The sequence below is a fragment of the Centrocercus urophasianus genome, unplaced genomic scaffold, assembly GCF_019232065.1.
Source record: "Centrocercus urophasianus isolate 14NV4802_14NV808 unplaced genomic scaffold, USGS_Curo_1.0 seq_20, whole genome shotgun sequence".
Classification (NCBI taxonomy): Eukaryota; Metazoa; Chordata; class Aves; order Galliformes; family Phasianidae; genus Centrocercus; species Centrocercus urophasianus.
In genome coordinates this window covers 4,165,027-4,182,971 of record NW_024884756.1, presented here as the reverse complement: position 1 = coordinate 4,182,971, position 17,945 = coordinate 4,165,027, and the positions used below count along the sequence as shown (strand labels likewise).

At 43.2% G+C, this 17,945-nt stretch overlaps 1 protein-coding gene across 1 annotated transcript in view; it reads right to left on the bottom strand.

The window, feature by feature from the left end:
• ERBB4 (erb-b2 receptor tyrosine kinase 4) overlaps positions 1-17,945 on the bottom strand; it is a 501,644-nt gene that overhangs the window by 70,793 nt on the left and 412,906 nt on the right. The window contains exon 22 of the mRNA XM_042822364.1: positions 17,758-17,943. Coding sequence (XP_042678298.1) covers positions 17,758-17,943 — 186 coding nt within the window. The remainder of the gene's footprint in view (positions 1-17,757; positions 17,944-17,945) is intronic.

The following is a 17,945-nucleotide window of genomic DNA, read 5'->3' as shown; positions in this document are numbered from 1 at the left end:
GACTTGTGGAATAGTCTGATCTCCTTCTCGCATCAAGGCTATCACCAGGGTCTACTCTAATTCTCTAAAACAAATAAGTAATTGGCCAACACTGTGTTTTCTGAACAATTCATTTATTTGTAAGCAATTATTAACATATATATATATATATATATATAAATAATAAATAAAAAAAAAAAAAAAAAAAAAAAAGCACCACAGATCACACATCATTGCCTAGTTAAGAAAATGCTTTTCACCAGTTCTGTGTGTTAACCAGCTGCTGCTATTACTTTTAGTTAGGTTGGCTCAAACCGTAAGCCAGCTCCTGGTTGGCCTTAAACACGGAGAAAGCTGGTCACACATACAGCTGCATTTCTATGAGCTTCTCCATGAACTGCTGAGACTTATCTGAGTTCTGATGTGTCACTACCAAGCAGGTCCCAAATAAACAGCTTAGTAAGTACAGTTTCTATGTAAAACAACACCCGCATTTCTGCCATTTCTAATAAAGAAAGCCTGCTTTAAATAAACCAGAACTGAAACAAGTGGCTTCATCAACACAACAAAGCAGCATTTAGGAACGTCAAAGGGAAGTGAGCTCTGGCAAACAGGCTTAGCTTCTACTAGCAGCTGCCACATTCTCTGTCCCTCCAAGCTAAGGTTTACACAGAAGTTTAAGCTACAGAGGCAATGAGCTTTTGTTGAAATTCTAACGATAATGGAGAAGTGTCCCTAACTCACCAGCACCACCTACACACACCAATGGCCAGCAATGATACACTCAGGCAACAGGAATACAGCCAGTAACTACAGTAAAGATACTAGTCCCTGTGGGGTACATGGGGCTGTAATTCCAGTTCAAGTTTCTGCGACAGTATCAGCCAAGAGACTGAAGTCTGAATCGCACTGCATCTAATTGGAAGTGGCACATTGGAAAGCCATCTGCAACCTTGCTTTGAAATAGCATGCTAGACTAACAAATTAAATGGTTGTACTTGCCTTTCACCAGTTTCCACTACGGCTAGCTCAATTTCAAAACTCATTCCTTAATTGTGATATTATCTGAGAAGTCTTTCCAAAGGACAAAATATATGTGTATCAGCAAAGTGATGGATGACAAAGTGAACCTGCTCTGCAGAGACTTCAGTACAGGGATGCGGATTTAATTAAACTTGATTTACCTGCACTCTCATATTTCTGTCTGGCTATTAAATCACCATACTTAAGCCTAGACACCATTAAGGACTCTAGATGGCCAGGAAAAGCTGCTTCATGGAGTGGGAAAAGCTTCAGATATATCAACATTCAGATTAAGTTTTCCTCTGATTGCTAACTAGAATGAAGACAAGTGCCATCCAGCTCCACAAGCCACCCAAGCACATCAGCATCCTTGAAGCAACTTCGCCAGTCATTTCATGGCTAAGTAAAGGTGCAACTCCTGGAGCCTGCTGATGTTCAAAATAAAAGGACATCTTTTCTTTTCTTCGGTGATTGTTCTGGGTTTGGCTTGTTTCGTCCCCCCAAGAGAATTGAGGTGCATGCTTGGCAGTAAGCCGGGTTTCTGTTTTAGCAACTACACAGAAAAAAAACCTACACAAAGATGTGTTTTTCCATCACTGAACGCGTACTGGGTATTACAAACTACGGGGGCTAAAAACAGCGTATTACAGATCAGCTGAAGCTAAAATACCTGCTGTTCCTCACAAACCTCCCATTTGCTGCTGGGCTCAAAACACACACATTAGCAGTCCCTTTTCAGTACACCACAAGATTACATTATCAATTATGAAGTAGTCTGCTTATGAATCGCTGCTATCCGTTTGTGGCAAGTACGTTCCTTTGGCTTTATAAACCAACACTAGATGACAAATGATGTATTGCTGTGTCAACTGCAGCTGGAAAGCCACAGGTATAAATCAGACAGTGCAACCCCACAGATAGGCATCTGTGTTCCTAATCATTCTTACCCACTGTATTTGAGAGCATCATAAATGGCCAAATGCTTTTGACTTTGCCAAATTATGTTCCCGTTGGGAATAAGGAGAGGAATGAGGTTTTACCAAATAGGTGAGAAAGAAATAAAAGCATATCCATGCATGCTTGAGGAAAACGGAAATACGCCATATTCAACAGATTTCACCCTGGCTTTTATTCATACCCCCATTTTTTTTAATACACACACTAACACGTCTCAGACTACTGACCGCCAGCTCTGATTTGACCTCACTTCACTCTGTTGTGCAAGAAAAGAAAGCTGGAACATACGGTTGGTAGCAGTCTGTCAGCTGACAGGTGGAAATTTCTGAAGATACACCAATTCACATACTTTAAGTTAATAACAAGGGTGAATGATGTGCCTGAAAAAAAAAAAAAATGAACCTAACCACTTAACTTTAGGTTCACATAAAGAAAACCAACACATCTGTCGCAGGTCTGCCCCACCTAACATCATTAAATTCTCCCAATGTGTAAGGCAGTAACCACCAGGCACTTGAAGAGTGTCTTCCATGAGAAGACCTCCCAATGCTCTGCTTCACGTTCATTTGCTGAAAATAGTTTTACTGATGTGTTAAGTCTCAAACCAAGTAAGTCAATGGAAAGGCCAGGAATAGAATCCAGTCCTTCCAAATCTGCCTTTTAACACAGAAACAGTGCCTGCCATTTGAATCACTCTGCCTTCTGAATCAACAGCAAACAAGCCCCAGTAAAAAAACAACATAAGCAAATGCCTAAAGAAGGTTTCTGACTAAGGACCAGTGGCATTTTACCACCTGCTGCTTCAGTTCCGCAATTTCCACCTTTATTTGTTCAAAATGTTCACGTGGAAGATTAAAACCATCTCTTCCCACTGTATGCAGCCTGGATGAACAGAATGATTCTCATTCGTGAAAACGATAAGAAACCAGAGAGCCCTTTCCGATTGGTTCCGCACACAAACAGACTGAAATCAAAAACTGTCCACGTTATTTTTACTGTAAGGGTCAGGAGACTTCATCTGCTTCAGTCTTCGGTTGCAAGCCACTCCGCACGCTTCTTCAGTGCGGCTCCTACATCACATGTAGTCAGCGTGCACTGGCACTTAGCAAAGTGCTCTCTAACGCCCCTGGCTTTTTGCTTCTCAATTAGCCGACTGCCAGCTGAGATCTACTCGTTGTATTGATCAAGAGAACACCAGATCTTACCAAGAAAGTCAATTCAAGAATGCAACGCATAACTTCTTAACCACACAAAAAAGCCAAGAGGTCTAACACTTAGCTAACACAAGCATGCACACGTACATGAGCTTGCTGTAAGAGGGTATGAAGGTAAGCTACACTAAGAGACCCTGTAATCTACTGCACACATACAACTGGACTCCCTGGTGTCCATCAGGATTTTCTGGACAACAGTAACTGTGCTCTGCAGCACATACATGGTAAAACTCTATGCCCCACATGTATGATGTGTGATCTGCACATGCTTAGATCAGTACACATCCTGAAGGTGCTGCAGCCTTAGGCACGTTCAGCCTCTCCCAAAATACAGCTGCATGTTTTCTGGGATACTGCACATAGCTTTTAGTTAGTTATTACAGTTATTGTTAAATGCTTGCATTAGTCCTTCACATGGTTAAGAGCTTCCAATGTTGTATTTCTCTCCCTTTTATCAAGTAATTGTGTATTGTTTTATTGTGCAGTGACACCTTTACTCTCTCAACCCCCACGGAAAACAGTATCATATCAAGTAATAATTAAATATAATAGCTAATCAGCTTCTTCTTACAAAAATATTAACGAGCATTAAAGGCAGCTGCTACTTAAAGCAAATTACAAAAGCTTGCTTTGATCAAAGCATCTCCCTGCTTGTGTCGCAACAAAGGAGGATCTAATCAAAAGTGCCCTCAGAAGTTTTTCAAGTGTTATGTCAGAATCAAGTGTGTTATGGCACGCCACACTTGACATACCATATTATACCTTCCAGGCAAGTAACTGAGAATAGGAGATGAAGGCATTTAAAATGATTTTTTCTTCTGAGTTTATTTCAGGATGGAATATGCTAAGTACGTTTCGGGAGCTTTTAAGAGTATAATCTTGCTTATCATTCAAGTGATGAGAAATCTGTAATTGGCCAGCTCCATCACAAAGAAGCTTCCTCATATGTTTGTCATCAATCTTTTCAAGCAGCAGACAAACTAAAGCAGCAGACTAACTAAAATCTAATCAAAACAGTTCTGAAGAAAGTCAAATGAAAGTCCAGCTGAACCGGACAAAACGATGAGCTACTTAAAAAAGCAAAAGTAGCACCCAATACTCAGACATGATTTTATCCCATAGAAGAGGCTTTCTATCTCACTTGTAAGGGAGAGAGAACACAAGATGGGCCTCGTGTAGGACTGCATTAGACAAAGGGTCAAAAGCCTGCTTCACAGATGGCTTATTTATTATCATTTTCTGCAATTTAATCATAAAATAAGCATGTTCCATAAAATCACTGGCAGAGCATCACTTACCTCCATCATGCACCCCGCAAAGAGTGCTAGGCCAAAGACAGTCCTTCAAACCTAAGAAGAGCAGTTTAAAGCCTTACCCTATGAAGGGGATCCCAAGTCTTCACCTAGTAAGCAGGGAAGTTGGGGGTCAGGGGACTGCTGTGAACTTGGATACAGAGGAGAGGGAGGGAAGGATGGGAGCTGATAACGTAACAGGTAACATCCTGCTCTGTTAGAAGAAAACAAGAAGGAACTGGGCATGCTTCCGAAGCCGGGATTTTGTACTGAGATTGGAAGCCAAAGAACACTTCTCTAGCATAAAAGACAACTCCGGCAAAGCAAGGGCAGGCTGCTGGTACGTACTATCATTTCCTCTTTGTGTGTGAAAGGACTGTATTACAACAGCAGAGGTAAGTCTTCCCTAAAGACAAAAAAACCTTCTAAAAACTGTCACTTTGTGATCATTTACAACACAGGGAAAACTGAAATAAAATGTGATCAGGTAAAGACTAAAGAGGAATGACGTAAAATGGTTTAGCTCACACACCAAACTAGAGCTTACTGTTTCACTAGGAGATACGAATCAAAGGAAGCTCTGGCAAATTAGGTCAGAATAACAAGAGTTGGCACTTTTTGAATAAGTCCACAGTTACTGTCCAACCATCAGCTTTTGTCATGTGGATGAGCCTGAGGAGGCTGCAGATCTCACAATGCCTGCCTTGCACCTGAGCAGAGGCTCACAAGGAAAAGCTCCATCATGTCAGATCTCAAGACATCTCAGATTCAAGACAGAATCTGCTCTGCATTGTGTCTGTGCAGTGCACAGGCACAAGGCATTCCTTGCTGCTCATGCTCTTCTACCTCTAGTCTTCCTCTGTTTACAAGAAGCAGGTTTTAAGGAAAAGCAGCTCACCTCACATGCATGGAAAAAATACCTGGATGCCAGCTGCTGGCCTCTTGTGCCATCTCACCCCACAGCAGACCGATGTCTGAACCTAACTACCCCTCAGAACCTAAGCACAACCAAGCAGAGACCAAGTCTGTGTGAGGAATCTGCAGTACTTTCCTCTTTATCAGCTCTAAGCTAATCTGCCTCGCCAGCACCCAATTCAAACACCAGGGATGTGTTATTTTGTTGACTGCAGCGACGACTGCAAACACATTTGCAATTTCCTATTAAAAAAAAACTCACACAAATTAAATCAATGCTTACCTCGGCTGGGGAGAAAAAGCAAAACAATCACAACATAATATCTGTATAGAGCTGTCAAAGCAAAGGCTTTCCACCATTTCAGTGATTAAATTTCCTTTCTCTGTGACATCCGTGGTTTTGAAATGAGAGGTATTAATAATTACTTTGAGTCTCGTAGTTCAAGTGACACAGAACTGAACAGAACATAACACCATTATTAACAATCTACTCTTAAAAAGGCAGAACGGCATATGGGAAATAAAGTCAAGAAAGAAAAAACTGGAATGATTACAGGGGAGGAGGTAACAAGGTGTACTTGTAAGATGCAGAGTAGAAAAGAATCCGTAATGGGAGGGAGGTAAGAACCGTGGCAGACACAATATGAGTCATTTTTCTGTGAGTGCTGGCATTGAATGAGAACATGTAGGACTGAACATCTTAAGAGAAACAGAAGAGCTGGAAAACACAACAGAAAAGACTGGGAGGACGTGGAATACACTCCGTCTTCAATAAAATATTGTCTGAGAGAGTGAGCTCCAAACTATAAAGGCAGCATTTTTCAATAAAGCCAAAATCAAAGGCACTCTCTTTTCAATCTTCGCTCCTTGAACCACAAGTTTTGCAAAAGAAACGCTGCGAGTCATTAGTCTCCAACGCAAACCTAGAACAGTTGTATTTAAAAGCAACAAACTCTTCATTAAATAACTCAATTACAACTATTTTCCACCTATTGTACACATAGCATGAATTACTGATAGCAAGCTCAAGGCAAAGTGGAAAGAAGGAGAGCAGAAGTGAAAACTGCATTGTTTTTCTTCGGGTGTAGCAGTCTGAACACACAGGAGAAGGATTCTGAAGCATTTACTCACAGGAACAGTATCATCCCTGCACAGAAAGACTTGCTAATTTCAATGAAAACTCAAAGCAATGCATTATTCAGTTCAGCTAATGGAATCAGAATCTGATTTAATTTGAATTAAGAACGTGTAAGGAGAGTAAGCAAGAAACAGAATAACAAGAAATCTGTTTTTCTGTTTTCTGTTGCAAAACACAACTCAATCTCCACGTTCAGAGAAGTTCCACATCTCAGGCCTGAGCAAAGCACAGCAGTGCTGCTTTCCATTGCTCATTCTTGTCTGGTTACTTAGCTTCAAAACATGGAAATGAAAGCGAGACTGTCAGCAAGCTCAACCCCCCGAAAGCAACCATACTATTCCATCCAAATCTGCTTTATGAACTGATCAAGCTCTATCTTAAAAGTCATTCGTTATTTTGTCCCCATTATTTCTACCAGCAGGTTTGAGAACCCTACCACCACAGCACTTAATAACCCTCCTCTAATCTCTGCTCTAAATTTATTCATAGCCAGGTAAGGCTCATTCATTCTCATGCCACTGCTGTCCTTCGCCTTACACACTTGTTTTCCTCCTGAGTATTTAACCATGCTACATTTGTAGCTAACACCCAGCACAGAAAGCCTCAGCTAGTTAAACCCAATACACACAAACATTTCATCTCTTCTCATACAATCAACTGTATATCCCCAGACCACTGCATTTACTGCCATTTGATTTTTTTGAGGGGTAGCCAGAGCTTTATGCAGTGATGTCAACACAACCTGTCTCTATGAGAACTGACCTGCCCAATGTATTTTAGACTTATTACTGGCTCTATGCGATGCCAAACTCCTCCATCAGTGACTACTTGCTCCTCAACTAGCTGCATTCCCAAACACATGGAAATTCAGGTACTCTGTGCCTTTTCAAGCCCATTTCAGATAGCTCACATTTCAGTGTTCTCCCCACTGCACACACCATGCAATTTGCAGTTGTTTATGAGTACTGGCAGGGCAAACAGCGCTGCAGAGAAGACCCTGAATGACTAGACTCATCATAAAGAGCAAGGAAACTTGAACAAAAACACAAAACCAAATTCCCTAGGTGTAGCATTTTAGTAACACGCATAGGCTCCTAGAAAATCACAGAATCACAGAATCACCCGGGTTGGAAGGGACCTCAAGGATCATGTAGTTCCAACCCCCCTGCCTAGCAGGGCCACCAAACACACACATTCAGATCAGGTTGCCCAGGACCCTGTCCAACCTGGCCTTAAACACATCCAAGGACGGGGCATCCACAACCTCCCTGGGCAGCCCGTTCCAGGGCCTAACCACTCTCCTTGTAATGCTGGTCAAAACATTTCCAAAACAAAAAATAGCTTTCCTAGATGGGGTACATTACCCCCATTTTCTACCAGAAGACAGCAGAGCACCGCAGGGCTGCATGTTTAAATCATGCACAGTAAGGAATACGATCTGCCATGATTCCTTGCTAACGCAGACTTCTAGTAAACAAAAACAGAAGCAGCATGGATTTTAGTCTGGTGTGCAGACAAGGGAAAATCTGAGGAACCATGAGGGTCACAGGGCGAAGAAAGAAAACCCCACAAGAGCGAGAACTGCTGCATACTGAGAGCTAATCTGCACAAACAGGCTAGACAGCAACAGATGGGAAGTGGGAATAAGGGTGAGTGTTGACTAATGACACCTGACTGCCAGATGACCCTGTGGGTTTGAGGGTTGGCACAGCACCTGAAAGCCTGCCCAGCAGCTGCTTGGCAATGCCCTCCTCCCCTCTCACATTTCAATAAAAAGACCAACCTTGGCCTTCTGCACTGCACAGAGACACCCACAGATCACTCAGCACACCAGGGATGTGTTCTTCCAGCTCTGCCAGCCCTGTGCACGTCAGTAGAGCTGATTGCTACACAATGCTGCTGCTCTGCTTGCTGTCGCGTCCCAGGGGCCACGTCCTCCTCCAGGGTTTCTGTGTAACCTTGGGATGGAAGGAGCCTAAGATCTATCACTGGGCCACATTTATGGCATGCCTTAGCAGGGTATTGTGAAAGGGTATCAAGTGATGGCTATTCCTGCACCTGATGAGGCTCTGACACAGCGAGTCCCACTGGGCAGGAAGACAACAGGCCTCAGTCCACCGTTTCTCCCAGATGCCATTTGGTCACTGGGCAGCTCCGTTTTCTTAATGCACCTGTAAGTTTCTAACGTGGACAGGAGCTCTACTGCTAAGAGCATCTGCTTGACTGCACGTTTCTGGAATGCAGCCCTGGCATGGAATGGCTTCTTCAGAAAACCTCTCCCTTCCCATTCAACATGCCAGCTCCTCCTTGTACAAAGGCTGCTGGATTTATGCCCCAGCACTGGCTTGCAAACGAGAAGTTCAAAACTCATGACTACTAGGCTTTATTCGAATGTGGACACACACTTCAGAGTCCCATAGCCTTCTCCAGATGGCCTCGTGGAGTTTCCTGAAGGCTCTTTAACGGCTTGAGGAATGGGTTACCATTTCTGTGGGCACATGTGCTATGCCTCTTGGTAAAAAGGGGGAGGGTGTGTCTTCACATTAAACATAAATGCCTTAGCCACCCATTTTTTGTGGCTATCCAAACAGGATAATTTACCTTATGAAGTGCCATACTGAAAGAAATTTATTTACTAGGGGGAAAAAATACTTTTTAATTTATGGGTACGTAGAGAAAAAGACCCAGCTTTGGTTTCTCAACTCCAGCAACTTAAAAATAGCCAAATTCATATATTTTTAAAATAATAGTAAGAAAATAAATGCCTTGGGCTGAGACATTTTATGCCAAGTCACAGAGCAGAGAAGAATTTTATGATCGAGTTATAAACCTAAAAAATATGGGTTTATAATGGAAATCCTGACAGACCCTAGTAGGTGCTCCTATAATATCTTGAAAGTGATTTAGGAGTGGTTTTCAATAATGCTTTCCCAAGCCAATCTGTTGGGGACTGCTAGGAAAAAATCTAATGGCACTTGTCTTTTCCCAGTAGAGCCGAGCGTACTTGACGAGAGCACTGGTCTGTGCAGGCAAAGCTTCTGGGCTTTCATAGCCTGCAGCTGTCAGGCCCCCGATATCAGAGACCCTATAAACGTCGGTGCTAAGTGTATGTTTCATTTAATGAAACAATAAATTGTCTATCTCTGTACAATAAATTGCCCATTTCTGTGCCTCTGCAATGGCTGATGCGATTTGCAAACGGCTGTTTTTCTAACAACCAGGAATTGTGGAAGGGCTTTTGGGAACATGGGAATTCTGGGGGAGAAGGAAGTCATCAATGAGTCAGATTACAACTAGAGAAAGGATGACTGCAACTCCTTAAAAAACCTTCCTGGACTAAAATCAAGACAGAATCCCTCCTCACAGGACCCTACGCAGTACAGCAAGGCACAGCTTACCAACACAGCAGAAAAGAACTCCAACAGCCCTTGTGTTAGCAGTAAGCTTAGTGCTCCACTACCTGCTTTATCCCACACTCCCTGAGCGTTCCTGTCGTTATCCCCACCCTCTGACATTTCTCCCCCTTAAATTAAGCTGTCAGAGAACTGCAAGGCTAGCCTACGCATGTCTTCTAGGCACCCTCTGCAGTCACTACAGAGACTCAGTCACCTTCAGAGGTTGAGTCATTCCACCCAACTCAGCTATCTCTAGAGCTAAAGACCAAATAAATATACATACATACATGCACACACAACTATAAAACCCCAAATAACATCATATCAACTTTACTACAGGAGGTAGTATGGCTGTAGAGAACCAGAGGTCCAAGCACAAACCTGCAAAAAATACCTCTGATTTTCATGCACATCACATTTTGACTTCCATGGTTCCAGTACAACCTTCCAGACTCAAATAACCAGCCCTTCCAGACTCAAATAACCAAGCTAGTCATCAGTTGCTGGTATTAAAACCCAGAAGTTTTTACTGTGGAAGTTCTTACTACAAAGAAATCGAGGTCCTCTCCAAACCTTGTAAGAAGACAGTACGTGATGGAACTCGTGGCAGGCATGATGCTCCTGTACTGGTCTCTGAGCATTGAGGGGCTACCAGCTAAAGGGAGCTAGGCAGCCAGAGAAGGAGGCAGAAATGGTGGCACTGAAGAAGTGAGAAAAAAAGAGACTGATACAAAACTGTAGAAACAGGAGAAACAGAAAAACAATAAAAAGGAAAGAGCAATAGTGAGGTTGGTGAGCAGATAGCATGAAGTGGAGGGAGAAAGAAGGGAATGAAAGCGAGGACGAAAACATGCTCTGCCTTTAAGTTAGTGAATTTTGTTGTGCACTCCTTTATCCTAAGGCTTTTCACCAACAACTTGTCCTACCAGCAAGCAGATGTGGTAGAAAATATTTTACAAGTGACTAAAACGGTTTAAAAACTGTTCAATATGCCAAACCAAATGACTAGTCAAAAACTGGGAGGGATGAAACTGCAGGAAATTCTCCCTAAACATGTACATAACCATGTGGGAAAAGGAGGGATATTGTGCTGGCCAATGAAACATACAATTAAAGCGTAGAGATGCTGTAATCATTTTCAATGGAATCCAATTCCCTGATTTATTAGGTGAACTATTCCCAGAAAGAACGCGAAGGAGCCACAGGGAGAGCTGCCCGCCCTGATCCGTCTTGGATCAGCTGCCAACAGCACGCCCACATCAACCTGAGCATGGTGGGTCATATACAAGGACCCTGATGTTCATGTCCTGCCTTTCACGAAGTACTGGAACTTCCTCAGCCTCACACAAAACCCCAAAGCATTCCAGTTGACCACAGAAGGAAAGCAACCTGTCACCCACCTTCTAAGAGCTAGAGGATTCAGAATATCTATGTAAAGGCCCATCTAAATTTTGTCACAAAGGTTTCTCAACTTCGTATCAACCATAGGCAGGCCACCAAGCATGGTACCAAGCAAAGGTCCTGCACACGGGCAGGGTTGCTCAATTCCCCTCTGAGCCTTGGTGGCACTCCCTCATTCAGCTCACAGGAACATCTGAGGAATTGTCCTTAATTTCAAGCTGCCACATGTGGGCACCCAAACTTTCCAAAAAAGCACTGAAAAGTCACAGCGAATTGGAATAAGGAGAGAAAACTGCTCTAAGGAATTCAGGAGAGTAAAGTAACACTTTCCCCACCTATTTTCATTTTGGTCTTCCATGCAAGTAACGTCTTGTTTCAATATGGCTTTAATTTCATAGCCCTTGGTTTAGATCCTACTCTCCTATACGTGGCACTTCTTAACTGAGCAGCCCCATTAGTAAACTACATTTATGCTAATGGACTTGCTTGCAGTGATAATTATCACAGCCCTTAGCCCCAGTCCTTGCCAGTGTGAGCACATCAGGAGTGGTTGGTATAGCATTATAATTAAACAATTAGCCTTGTCATGGCACAGAGCTCTGGGAATAGAGTCATCTTGAAGCTTAAAATGCGGACAGCTGATAGATGACTGTCATTAAGCTCTGTGTTCGCTCGGTGATGGAATCGCCGCTGAGCTGTAGGGGAGGCTTCCTTAATGAAGAAGAAGGACCTTGAACTGCAGCCACTATCCTCCACCTCTTTCCAACCTGTCCAGGCTTCCCTGCTGCCTCTCACTTCACATGGCTTCTGTCTATCTGTCTATCTTCTGTCTACCCCATCTGCAGGAGAATAACAAAAGCTGTCTCTAGCAAGTCAGTCTTCATCCATCATGTCGTGATGGAGAAAAAAGGCTCTGCTCCTCATGCTGCAGCCAAGTGGACCTCCTCCTCCGGCCCTCCCCTGTTCAGAGCCTCTCTCACCCTGTGGAGCGGAACTAGTTTCATGTCGGATGTGAGGTGAGCGCTGTACCAGCTTCTGGGTCAGCTTCACAATTGCATAAATCAGCATAGAGCCTTTGAATTTCACACAGCTTGCAAATCTAAATCCAGCTGAGGAGCACTGCCCTGGGCAATAATAAAATACGTCCTTCTAAAAAGCCTAGCATGGAAATAGGCTTCAGGAGCAGACAGGCTATCCTTCTTGCCAGGAGGAAAGCAGAAGGCCGTGGAGGTCTGTAATGTCACCTGGCTAAAGGGAGGGAGAAACAATGGCAGAAAGAGGTGGTGCGACAGCTCCGCAAGAGGCTGTGTGTAGGCTCCCAGCTGCAGATCTGCACTGCTGGCAGGAAATCCATGAAGAGAGCAATGAGTACAAACATTCTGGAATACATGCACCAGACACAAAGACACGCACCTGCACTTCCCCTGTGAAGCATCCCTGTGATGCTTCCCCCTTAGAAGCATCATCACAGCTCTCCCTTTTTCTTTCCTGCGGTGTTTTCAAACTGTTTTCCTGCATACCTGGATAACTGATGCAGTGCTTTGCTTAAAGTAATTTGAAAATTCTATATAGAAAAGGTATAAAAAAAATCATCTCCTTGAGTACTTGATTTCCTTTCCATTACATTCTACTGTGCCAACCTACCTTTGCTTTACCTCATTATCGTTCTGAAATGATGTGAATAAATTACAACAGTTCAGAACACCAAAACTATGTCTGGGTGCCCAGAGGAGAAGATGTGACTGAACCAGGGGCACCAGCTAACCTTGCCATCCAGTGTATCTGTTGAGAATTCGCTGGTCTTATGAGATTAGATCCTCAATCGGCTCTCAATCAGACTCTCAATCAGTCAACACTATGGCTGCTATGAAGCATCACTCCATCATTCTACACCTAAGACCACCAAAATAGTCAATCTTACCCCCAGCTCAAGGGAGCATCTTCATATGCAAAGATAACTTACTTCTTTCCTGGATGTCAAACTCCACGTAAAGTCACCAAGTTCAGCTCTGCCAAAGCCTGAGCTCAAAGGTTAAACATGCAATTCCTAAACAAGACACTACCCAAGCAAGCAAAACACAAGGAGACGTCTTGTGTATCTGCAAAGCAGGAAAGAACCCCCCTAGACACAGCTGCTGTCTAACAACCGTGATTTATGCAGAACATGCTACTCTATTTTTTAACTTTCATCCGTAACGTAAGAAGCTAAAGCTCCTGGAAAGAATCAAAATTACCCTCCAATAATCTAAGTCAGAATAAATTCACCAAAATCTGGATAAACAAGAAGAAAAACCATCCAAGCTTTCTTCTCAATTGCCAGTAGATAATACTTAAGGACTGCCCTGTCGTCAACCTTCAGAAATGATCTCCAGAGCCATATGCAGTTTGGCAACCAAGCACAGCACCTAACCAGTTTTTGCATCTAGTTTTACAAAATGAGAGACATATGGAAATGAACAGTCTGGCAGAACAAGTGAACTCTGAAGCAATGGCTTCAATAAATAAAAGTCTGCACACTGGCAGATGGAGAAGTGCGCAGCAGGGAGGAACTGTATTGCAGCAGCAACTTGATTTTAAATGATTCACCAAAACCAATCCGAACCTCAGATCCAAGGCTTTTCCAACTCCTTCAGTCCTCTCGGATGAGGAAAATTCCCACCATAAAGTGAAGAGATGTAGAGGTTTCTATAACCAAGGACAGATACCAGGAGGTACGTCAGGGAGATACCTAATCTTTTGCTTCCTATTACATCACTAATCACATTTGAGGCAGCTTGCAGGAAGATGCAACCAATGGCTCCCACAAGCCTAGGAATGCGAAATGCAGAAGCATTTTTAAGCCATGTGATGGAGGACAGGATGTCATCACAGTGGATACACGTACATAGGACACACAGGCCTTTCTCTTGGTGAGCAGCAGCTTGGGATTCATCGCAAGTGCCACCTTTTGCATTCATCCTATAGACCGCTCTATTTGTAGGCAAATTGAATATTCCCTATTTACAGGCTGCAGACTGATTCCTAGTCATTGCTAAATGTGATAGATGAGTGGAAAACAAACATTACTACTCCCCATTACTCCACTTCCTGAGATAAAGGGAATCCTTGCCTGGTGATCTCAAAGATCGTTCTCCCCATCACTTCTGAAAAAGCTTTTAGTCCATGTCCTGTAGCCCCTATTCAAATTACAATCTCCCATCAGAAAGTGCAGTGCAATGCAGAGAGTTCTGTGAAACATTCTGTGCACATTGCTACCACTTTCTTCCCTTCAATGAAAGATTCCTATATAATAATCACATTCAACCTACGCCTAAAGTTGAGGAAGATTTTCACCACCAACTGTAACTTAGGGTCAGCAAAAAGGAAAATAAAGACAGAGGAATATTTTAATTCTTTGAGTCTACTTTTGCAATACGAATGCACCACGGTCCGCAAGGAGTGACCCTGTCAGCGCTAATGAGCCTTTCCTACCAAATACCACTGAGATGCATGCAAAAGCAGCGAAGTGCAGAACATCCTGCGTGATAGGTGCTTATTCTCCTCAGGCCCAGTACCAACCAGCACAGTAAAAATAGAGAAGGGACATTTATTAAGAAACCAAGGGAAAAAAAAAAGCCAAATCAAACTATGAAGGTCTGATGCTAACAACTCTGCCATAGGTACTGACTCGTTCAAAACTACAGTCACTGTGCTGAGCTCTAGATAGTCACAGAATGACTTAGTTTGGATAAGACATTTAAGACCATCCAGATATAACTTCCCTTGCCATGGGCAGTGTTGCCATTCACTAGAACAGGCTGCCCAGGATCCCACCCAGCAATCTCAGTGGGCAACCTGCTCCAGCACCTCACCACTGAATAATAAAACTCCTAACATCTTATCTAGATTCCCCCCGCCTCCCCCCCATAAAGCCACTCCCCCTCGTCTTGTAACTATCAGACTGCATTAAGCAGTTTGTCTCCCTGCCACTTACAGGCTCCACTGGAAGGCCACAGTGAAGTGCGGAAAGGATGGCGTCCTTTCCTTCTATTATGTCAACTGCACCACTCCGCCTCGTATCATCATCAGACTTGCTGAGGGTTCATGCGATCCCCCGCCTACGTCACTGATAAAGACATTGAAGAGCACCCACCCAGGGTGGACACCACTCATGACCAGTTGGACACAGAACCATTGGCAACAGTCCTCCTAAGTTAAGACCATCCAACCATTTCTCTATCCATCAAATAGTCCAACCTTCAAACCTGAATCTCACCAATCCAGTGAGCTACCAGAACTTCACTGAGCTTTTCCCCGGAACAGGCCCCCTTTAACTAAACAGCATCAGTTTCTCTTCCTGACACTCCATCAATTGCTATTATGCACGTGATCTCATTTCTTCGTACTCTCTGGTTACCCATCATCTCAGAACTCAAATAACTGCCATATTTCATCTCTTCCTCCCACATCACACGCAGATCAAGACAATCAGCAGGCAGACATTTGTGGAAGACTGTACTGAAGCCGTTCATAAGACTAAACGGTTTAGAGCCAAGGAATGCCTTCCACCAGCCCTCCCTGCCTCTGCAATGGAGTAGGGCAACTCCACTTCACTGTCCAAATCAGCTGTCCAAATCAAGCCCAGAGAAAAATATGCACAGCTTCTAGAGCAATCAGTCAATGGACATACGCATCCACAAATAGAAAGGTGGATTATCTCTTCACATACAGCACAGGGTAAATGTTTTGAAATAAACAATAATGGTCACTATCAATCAAGAGAGTGGAAAACAGATGGGAAGGAGGTTCTGCTGCAAGAAAGGACTCAAACAGGAATATGAATTCTCTCCCTCTACCTTCCTTGTTCTAGTAACAGCCCTAGATCTGCTCTTGCAAGTCAGACACAGGCAATTCCTCCCATCACTGTGTTCCAATACACTGTGTAACTGGCTGCTTTATCACTACAGTACAGCAGAATCATAAGTAAAACACACTTACAAAATGCTGCATATCAGAATGTGCGTTGTATTTCTGCTTCTATTAAGTTACCTCAGTTGGTTTCTTTCTTCCTGAATTACTCCCTCCCTTCTCCTCAGCCAAACTCTGAAAGGTTTACAAGTCAGCTGCAGACTATATGTAAGCCTCAATCCCTCTATCAAGCACTATCATCATTTATTTTACTGTCATCTGTAGACTGATTTGACAAGGAATGTAAAAAAAAAAAAAAACACACCCCTATCGATGATGAGCCTCAAACTCTTTATTCTACCTGAACAAAACTAGGAATCAGAATCTAGAGCTAGATGAACCTCTTGCCCTTTTTTTCTTCCTTTTATAAAAAACCAAGTATTTAAAAGCAGTTTACAGCATGGCTGCCATTCCGCCCAACAAAACTGCTCGATCTCCAGGTTCCTTTCCAAATTGAAGTTCAACTTGATTTAAGATTCCTTAATGCATACTGTTGCAAATCCACTTAAGGTCGTTGATTTAATATCCCAGAGCAACATGTAGCATACATTCATGCGGAACAAGCAATTCTCATGAAAATAATCTTGTGAAATCTACTTTTTAAGTAATTCTTAGTTACAAGCGGGTTCCAGATTCTCATTCACTGTAGCACCACTGTACTCAAATCTGGGTGCACAGAAGATCCTTTTAAACTGATAAAAATCATGGCCTTCTACACTCCCAGATCCCATCACCTTTTGCAACTTCTTGTCAGTAACTTCTGACTATAGCACTGAGAATCTAAACATAGGTAACAACATACAGCCACAGTGCAAAGATCACACTGGGATTGGTTTCATGACTGGTTCTGCTTCTCCACCTCAGCTGAAGCAGCCCGTAACAGCACAGTAAGGGCTTAATTCTTGCTCCTAAAACTCCCCTGGAAGGCTTAGAGCATTACACCACAGCAGGCAACGCAGGGTCCAACCTGAGGCTTTTCTGTTCTACAAAGGCAAGTGAGAAGACCCTCCAGCCTCAGCTGTTGATAGGTCTTGAGCAGCAGAACCACAGAGGTTACCAAAGGGCTGACATGCAGCAAGTAATTAACTTCTAGGTGGCGTGGGAGACAGCCAACTGATGGCATATCTGAATTTAACTGGCAATGCAACTTCAGCAAGGTTGAAAACACAATCACTTCAAATTGATACCTATGAGCGATCAACATCAGAAGAGGCTGAAAAATCTTTCTGTGCCCCAGAAACCATACCGGGAGCTTCTTCCCTCACCCTTTTTCCCCTCAAATGTCCCCTGTTACCACTGGGATGGAACAACAGCCAAGAAAAACATTGCTTTCCATACTAATGAATAATCCAGAAGATGCAAAGGCAGACAACACAGTACATATTACAAAGACTGCCCAATCTTCCTGAAAACAGAAACATGCACACACAAGAAAAAGCAATCCTACTATTAGTCATAGAAATGGGAAAAAAAACAACCCAGCATCAACTACATACCTTTGCTATTTGGACACACCAGTTTAGCAGAAGCTGGGAGCCAATATTGTCCTTATGTTCATGAACATAATCCAGCAGGCAGCCATGAGGCATCAGCTGAGTGACGAGCTGGATGGTCGGGCTCAAGCAGACGCCCAGGAGTCTCACCAGGTGTGGGTGATCCATGCTGGCCATGATAAGGGCTTCCT